At 50.2% G+C, this 8,523-nt stretch overlaps 1 protein-coding gene across 1 annotated transcript; it reads left to right on the forward strand.

Moving 5' to 3' along the window:
* The first annotated feature begins 2,378 nt into the window (after positions 1–2,378).
* On the forward strand, positions 2,379–7,664 carry TMEM45B (transmembrane protein 45B). The gene is made up of 5 exons (XM_049778312.1): positions 2,379–2,559; positions 4,400–4,606; positions 5,483–5,667; positions 5,959–6,104; positions 7,556–7,664. Exons 1-5 carry the CDS (start codon positions 2,379–2,381, stop codon positions 7,662–7,664), a joined length of 828 nt encoding a protein of 275 aa, XP_049634269.1.
* Positions 7,665–8,523: the final 859 nt, after the last annotated feature.

The raw sequence follows: 8,523 nt of genomic DNA on the forward strand, positions 1-8,523 counted from the left end.
AAAGTCAGCTTCCCACTGGTCACAGAATACAACATAATCTTAGACTAAGACAGACACGAAGCAAAGCGCGCTCACACACACACACATCAGAACTCACCAGGCCACCTGTTCATAGCTCTGTTCCGGGCAGGATGAGGACTCCTGGATGGCTCGCCAATGAAAGGTCCAGGTGTCCTAATCTAGCTGCCCAATGCAGAGAAATGAAGAGGCCAAGGTCCCAGAAAATGCTCTAAAAAGTGCTTTAATACTGACCATTCGGAATGGCCAGGGTCAATGTGTCCCCAGAATAGAACAGGGACAAAAGGACCTCGTGGTCCCGTAGTTCCCCCCTTATATAGGATGGGAAGTGGGAGGGGAAGGAGAGTCCTTGAGGGCTGGACTTTCGCTACAGTAACACGAATCATTGGTGAGGTAGGGGTAAAGGTGGGGCCGAGTGATGACTTAAGGAAGTGATGACTTCCTTAAGGGTGGGGCATCCGCCAAGGTTGGTGGAGGCGGGGTTGACTTCCCTTTTCAGCTGTGCGCAAGGTAAGTACCCTCCCTGCTGTACTGTTGTTCTGGCCCCAAGGAAGATTTTTCTTTTCTTTTTTTAGTTATTTTATTTAAGCACTGTATTAACACAATTTTCATGATTAAGATTCAGTTAAATAATGTACCAGTGCAATTTTCCCACCACCAATGTCTCCAGTTTCCCTCTCACTCTCTCTGCCTGCCTCTTGGCAGACATTCTCTCTCTCTCTCATTTCCCCTTTCTGATACTGTGGTTTGCACTACTGGTTTTTGATTTGTTTTTGTTTTTTGTTTGTTTGTTTGTTTTTTGGTTTTTGGGCCACATCCAGCGGTGCTCAGGGATTACTCCTGGCTGTCTGCTCAGAAATAGCTCCTGGCAGGCATGTGGGACCATATGGGACACCGGGATTCAAACCAACCACCTTTGGTTCTGGATCGGCTGCTTGCAAGGCAAACGCTGCTGTGCTATCTCTCTGGGCCTGGCGGTTTGCACTACTGTTAATGGACAGATATGTATCATGCATGTTACTTTATCCCCTTTTAGCACCCCATATTTGTCCAGAGTGATCAGTTCCAACTTTCCTTGTCATAGTCATCCCTTCTCTACCCTAACTGCACTATTTGTGGCAAGCTTTCTACCATGAACTGGTCCTCTTGACCCTCATTTGTATTGTCTCTGGATATTATTACCATACTATCTTTTATCTTTCTTATGTCTCACAAGTGAGTGAGATTATTCTATGTCTCTCCCTCTCCCTCTGACTCAGCATAATAATCTCCATGTCCATCCATGTATAACCAAAAAAATTTTTTTTTTGGTTTTTGGGTCACACCGGCAGTGCTCAGGGGTTACTCCTGGCTCTAAGCTCAGAAATTGCTCCTGGCAGGCTTGGGGGACCATATGAGATGGGATTCGAACTACTGTCCTTCTGCATGCAAAGCAAATAAATGCCCTACCTCCATGGTATCTCTCCGGTCCCAACCAAATTTAATTTTTCCCAATTGTTGCATAGTAGATGTACCTTGTGTAAGTGTACCAGTTTCTTTAGCTACTCCTCTGTTCTTGGGCACCCGGGTTGTTTCCAGATTCTGGCTACTGTAAATAGTGCTGCAGTGAACATATGAGTGCATGTTGTTTTGGGATTCCTAGGGTATGCCTGGAGTGATATTGCTGGAAGTTCAATTTCTAATTTTTTGAGAAATATTGTTTCCTATAAAGCTGAACCAATCTATATACCCACCAGCAGTGAATGGAAGTGCCTGTTTCCCCACATCTGCACCAGCACTGGTTGTTCATGTTCTTTGTGATATGTGCTAGTCTCTGTGGTTTGAAATGATATCTCATTGTTTTGATTTGCATCTCCCTGATGATTAGTGATGTGGAACATTTTTTCATGTGTCTTTTGGCCATCTGTTATTTCTTCTTTGGGGAAATATATGTTCATTTCTTCTCCCCATTTTTTGATGGGGTTAGATATTTTTTTCTTATTAAGTTCTATCAGTGCCATGTATAGTTTAGAGATGAACCCCTTATCTGATGGGTGTTGGGTGAACAATTTCTCTTATTCTGTGGGTAGTCTTTGTATTCTAGTCACTATTTCCTTGGAAGTACAGAAGTGAGGAACATTGTTCTAATCTAATATATCTACATTCTAAGGTCTTCCCATTTTACCCAATTCTACAATCTCAGGACTAGAGAGATTCTGCTGACCTGAGGCCCACATTCTCCCATGAATGATTGAATCTTGGTCTCTATGCCTGCAGTCTGGAATCTCCCCTATCAGGAACAGGTGTCCCCCAGATCTCTGTCTTGCCCCTCCCTTCAGCCATCTCACCACCATCTCTGGTCTCCCAGGTGTCTGACTCTGATGGCAAACTTCGAGGGCCACGCACTCCCAGGAAGCTTATTTCTGATCGTTGGACTGTGGTGGTCTGTCAAGTATCCACTGAAGCATGTTCACCACAAAGGGAAGCGTAGCCTAGGGGCTCATGCTTATCAGCGGCTCGAGACCATCGAAGCTGCCATCAGGACAGTTCTACCTTTAATTGGTAAGAATGGGATGGGGAACATTTCCATCAGATCTAGAAACTTCATTTTCCCACCCCCGTTTTTGCTTTAGGGTCATATCCTTTGGTGCTCAGGGGTTACTCCTGGCTCTGCACTCAGGGGTCCCTCCTGATGGGTACAGGGAACCGAATGGGGTGTCGGGGATTGAACCAGGGTCAGCTGCTGATTCAAGGCATTGAATGTGTTGTGCTATCTCTCTGGTGCTATTTCCCTGCTGTACTATCTCTCTAGCCCAAATCTGGGAACTTAAAATTCTGTTTTTGCATCCTGCATAATGGCAGAGAAGGGGGGTTTTCAGTTGGTCTCAACTATTCTGTCAAATCCATCACCATGTTTGCTAACACAAGGAGTCAGAGTGCCTGACCTTACTGTCCTCTGGGCCAATGACTTCAGAGTACATTCTCTGTCCCAGGAGGCTGCTGTGGTAAGTTGGAGGGATAGAACAGAAGACAAACTTTACAAACAAGATAAAAGACAAAGCACAACTTTTCTAGAACATGAGGAAGCTGAGCATCATGTGTGATTATAAAAGTATTCCATGGAGGGGCCAGAGAGATAGTACAGTGAGGAGGGTACTTGCCTTATGCTTGACCAACCCAGGTTTGATCCCCAGCATCCCAAAAAGTTATCTGTGCACAGCCAAGAATAATTCCTGAGGGCAGAGCCAGGAATAACCCCCATGCCTATGCATCACTGGGCATGGCTTAAAAAAACAAAACCAGGGGCCGGAGAGATAACATGGAGGTAAGGCGTTTGCCTCTCATGCAGGAGGTCATCGGTTCGAATCCCGGCGTCCCATATGGTCCTCCCGTGCCTGCCAGGAGCAATTTCTGAGCCTGGAGCCAGGAATAACCCCTGAGCACTGCCGGGTGTGACCCAAAAACCACAAAAAAAAAAAAAAAAAAAAAAAACCAGGGGCCGGGCAGTGGCGCTGGAGGTAAGGTGCCTGCCTTGCCTGTGCTAGCCTAGGACGGACCGCGGTTCGATCCCCCGGCATCCCATATGGTCCCCCAAGAAGCCAGGAGCAACTTCTGAGTGCATAGCCAGGAGTAACCCCTGAGCGTCACAGGGTGTGGCCCAAAAACCAAAAAAAAAAAAAAAAACCCAAAAAAACAAAAAATACTCTGTGAAGGGCTGGAGTTGCAGTACAACAAAGAGCACTTACCTTGCAGAAGGCTGACCTGGGTTCAATCTCCAGTATCCCATATGGTCCCCTGAGCCCAAGTGTGATCTCTGAGTACAGAGCAGATGTCAGCCCTGAGAACCTACCAGCTCCCCTATCCCTGCCTCCACATGCACAGTCCCACAGACTACTCCCGCTGTCCAGGAATTGTGCAGGCAGTGTTCTTCCCTGCATGTCAACGCACACACACACACACACACACACACACACACACGTAAACTTTGCTCTTGCTTCCTTTTCTCTGGCTTCTGTACTCTCCCAGCCTGAGATATTCTTCGACGTGGTCAATGTACATACACACACACACACACACACACACACACACACACACACACACACACACACACACACACACACACACACACACCCCTTTACTGACTTTACCCAGATGAATTAGGATACAGAGGCTCCTCCAGAAGGAAACACTGGGACACTCTGCTTCTGCCCAGGTTCCTTCCCTGCTAACTTGGTTGGGGGAGAGGACCTGAGGGGCTGCTTCCCTGCCCTCTCCCCTTGCCCGAAGGAACCCCAGATCAGCTAAGCTCATGGCCTGCAGTGCACCCCTCCCTGCCAACGGCTGCTCCTGCTAGGCACTGCCCACCTTGGGAGCCCATGGCTGGACTTTGCCCCTTCTGCAGGGATACTGGCTGAGCAGTTTGTCCCTAGTGGGCCCCATCTGCACCTGTACCATGGGGACCACTGGGTGAAGCTGATGAACTGGCAGCACAGTACCATGTACCTCTTCTTCGGTGTGTCGGGCCTCATCGACCTGCTCTCCTGCCTCTACACCCACATTCCCCGGGGCCTCGACAAGCTAGTCATGGCCATAGCCACCTTTGTTGAAGGTAAGTCAAGGTTTGGGCTGGAGGAAAGAGAGGAGAGAAGGCAGGTCCAGCAGAGAAACACAAAGGGGATGTGACCTTCCCAGAGGACCCTGGGCCCCTGCACGGATAAGACAGACCTTTAATGAGCCTGACTCTCCCCCCAGTGGCCCCCAACTCTCCCTGAAACACCCTGCTTCCTGTGACCCCAATTCCCTAGTGACCCTGATTCTCTTTAGTAACCCTGATTTCCACTGACCCTGATTCCCCCCAGTGACCCCAATTCTCCTCAGTGACCCTGATTCTCTTTAGTGACATCCATCAAGGCTCACACTCACCCATGTATGCATGCATAGCAGCCACAGGAATGAAGCACTTGAGGGCTCCTCTGCCCTGAGTATGTGTGGGGACACACACTGGCTCCCCACTGAAGTGCTGAGTCAAGGACAGGCCTCCTGGCCCAGCTCCTGGGAGCTGGAGTAACAAAGAATGAGTTCATTATTGGGGAGAGGGAGCTGAGGAGAAAAGAAGAGACAAATCTGGAGGTATTCAGGGGACCACATGGTGCTTGGTATGGACCTGGGGCCCCCACATGCAAGGTTTGGGTGGGCCCTGAAAAATCCTTTGACAATCCAGTGTTCACTCTTTGGCGCCCAAAGAGCTGAGGAAAAGGATGAATGAGTGGACAATAGATTTCAGGTCCAGGTCGATTCAGGCTTGCTACATAGCAGCCATGCCTCAACATCCCCCTAACATGGCCTTGAGGTGCCACTTAGATCCCTCAAACTTCTCCCTGAACCCCATTTCACCTGCATAAGGCAATTGTCTGGGATAGGGCCATTCAGGGGAGGGGGGTACATCTGCCATGGGCACCTGTATATGGCCTCCTACCTCTCACAGGCTTCCTCTTCTACTACCACGTCCAAAACCGACCTCCGCTGGACCAGCATATCCACTCGATGCTGCTGACAGCCTTGTTTGCAGGGAGCACGACTTTGTTCGTGGAGGTGTTTTTGCAAGACAATGTGGTACTGGAGCTCTTCCGCACCAGCCTGCTGCTCCTGCAGGGTACCTGGTTCTGGCAGGTCAGTAGCGTGTCCCTCTGCCCTGCCCTACATGGCACAGGGGTCTCCTGGAGCATGGCAGAGACACTATGCCCCCAAGCCCACTTTTCTCTCCACCACACCCTGTGTGACTTGTGTGTCCCAGGGCCTGTCCTCTGAGAACCTTTGAGTAGCTGAGACATCTCACGGCAGGTCTGGGACAGCTCTGAACTACCGGTTGGAGCTCCCCCAGTTCAGTGAAACCACCTTCCTGGGCAGTGCCCACTGGGGCAGAGAGGGAAGTGCCTACAGCCCTGTGCTTTGTTCCTGCAGATTGGGTTTGTGCTGTACCCGCCCTCAGGAGGCCCAGGCTGGGACCTGCAAAGCCACGAGAACGTCATGTTCATCACCATGTGCTTCTGCTGGCACTATCTGGCAGCCATGGGCATCATGGCCACCTGCTACATGCTCGTGTACTGGTACGCCATGGCCACCCTGTCCTGCTTCCTCTTCCCTAATGAACCCCAACTGGCTCCACCCCCTTGATCCCCACTCCCCCACCGTCCTGACTCCCCACATTTCCATGACCCACATTTCCCGGCTGGCCAGTGCTACCTCTTACCGGTGACATAGCCAGCCCAGGCCTCACTCAGAACATAGGACATTTGCAAATGAAGTTCAAGGAACTGGTCAACAGCCAATTAGACAGGTGCTCAGTGGAACCACTGACTGGGGATCTTTGGAACTAGGCTATGATCCATGCTCTGCACCAGTCCATTCCAGGCCCCTCATCTTCAATTGGGATTTGCCCCAGTGACCCAGATATGGGAACAACCAGTGAGACAGTGGCCACACACAACTCAGAAGCTAACCTGAGGATGGAGGGGATGTACTTCCAGGTACTTCCATTCCAGCCCCACGTTACCAGCTGCTTTGCACATAGCTCTGATCATCCTATCACCTTGTAGGGTCCCACAAAATCTGCCAGGGCCCACTCATATGCACAGAGCCAGAAAGAGGCTCTGAGCACCACAGGATGTGATTCAAAACTCTAAATGAAGGGGCCAGAGAGGTGGCACTAGAGGTAAGGCATCTGCCTTGCAAGCGCTAGCCTAGAACAGACCAGGGTTCGGTTCCCCGGCGTCCCATATGGTCCCCACAAGCAAGCCCGGGGCGATTTCTGAGCGCATAACCAGGAGTAATTCCTAAGTATCAAACGGATGTGCCACCCCCAAAAAACAAAACAGAAACAACAAAAAAATCCAAAAAAAAAAGCAGCTGATCCTTCCTATGCACTGTCATAGTGGTGGTTCCTCATGGCTGTATGTGCACAGGTGGGGGGAACCAAGCTTTGAAAGTTATCACCCAGGGTCAGGCCTAGGAAGCTGGGTTTGATCTCTAGAACCACCAAAAAAAAAAAAAAAAAAAACTGCAAAACCGAGGCCAGAGCAATAGCACAGCAGGTAGGGCTCTTGCCTTGTACATGGCCAATCAAGGTTTGATCCCCGCATCCCATAAGGTAGCTCCAGTCCACCAAGAGTAATCCCTGAGCACAGAGCCCAAAGCCTTGATCACTACCAGGGTGGCCCCGAAACAAAACAAAAATATTTGAAATGACAGATGAGCTGCCTGCCCATCCAGCTCCACACGAGAAAGCTTTCAGCACACAGCCAACCTTGCTACTCCAACTCTGCCTTTCTCAAGCAGGGCAGACTGCCAAACTGCAAGGGAAGGAACTCTAATCAGACCTCTACTGTAGTAGAGACTCTTAGGAGAGGGTTCCTTTCCCCTGTGGCCATGGTCAGAGACCCAGCCTAAAGGCCAGCATTTTCTGGAGATACAGGGCTTGAAGATAAGCTGGTAACTGGGGATGAGAAAAGGAACCTCTGCCAGGTCATATCATTGTTCCAACTTCCCTCCTGCCTCCCAGCTTTCTGTCCCGCTCAAAGCTGCAACACGAGAACATCATCGGGATTCAGAAGCTGAAGTTGGACCACTCGTACCAGGAGGCCCTGCTCAACGGCTCTGATGAGGAGTGAGCAATCTTAACGGTGCTCTGGGGGTCCAGCAGACTGACAACTTCCCCTGTATTCTCAAGGCACCATGACCTCTGCAAAGGCAGGCAGGCCAGTCCCACCTGTCTGTGCAGACACCCCAAAACTGCAGGTGGGGGCCCGGAGAGATAGCACAGCGACGTTTGCCTTGCAAGCAGCCGATCCAGGACCAAAGGTGGTTGGTTCGAATCCCGGTGTCCCATATGGTCCCCCGTGCCTGCCAGGAGTTTTTCTGAGCAGACAGCCAGGAGTAACCCCTGAGCAACGCCGGGTGTGGCCCAAAAACCAAACCAAACCAAAACGAACTGCAGGTGGACACTGAGTGCAGGGAACCTCCTGGTTCTTGGGGAGCTGCAGGTCACACACCAATTTCCTCACTTTTCCTCTTTTTTGCACATTTCCACTTGTCCACTACGGATAAAGCCAGGCCCTCACCCTCTCCACGTCCAGTTTCATGGCACTCCTATTTCAGATGCACCCCCACCTTCCTCCTTCACTTTAGGTTCAATTCGAACATGGATTCTTGTAAAGTAAAATACAAGTGTTGTTAAAAATCTGTCACCTCTCGGTCAGTGACACGTGGGCATCCATGGGTGTCCTGGGTGTCACAGGGTGAAGGTATTCTTGCCTTCTGATAAGTGGCAGTTTACTTGGGGTAGATACCTGAGTCCCATTCTAGATTTCATGAATGAGGGTAGACAAGAGCCTCATGTCACTGAGGCACCTGACTATAAGCCCCTCACATGTTAGCCCCAACCCCAACCGTGGCCACAGGTCTCAAAAAGAGTCATCAACCCCCCAAAGCAGATTTGAGCTCAGAGGCCACCAGTCCAACAGAATGACT

The sequence above is a fragment of the Suncus etruscus genome, chromosome 8 (genome assembly GCF_024139225.1).
Source record: "Suncus etruscus isolate mSunEtr1 chromosome 8, mSunEtr1.pri.cur, whole genome shotgun sequence".
Taxonomy (NCBI): Eukaryota; Metazoa; Chordata; class Mammalia; order Eulipotyphla; family Soricidae; genus Suncus; species Suncus etruscus.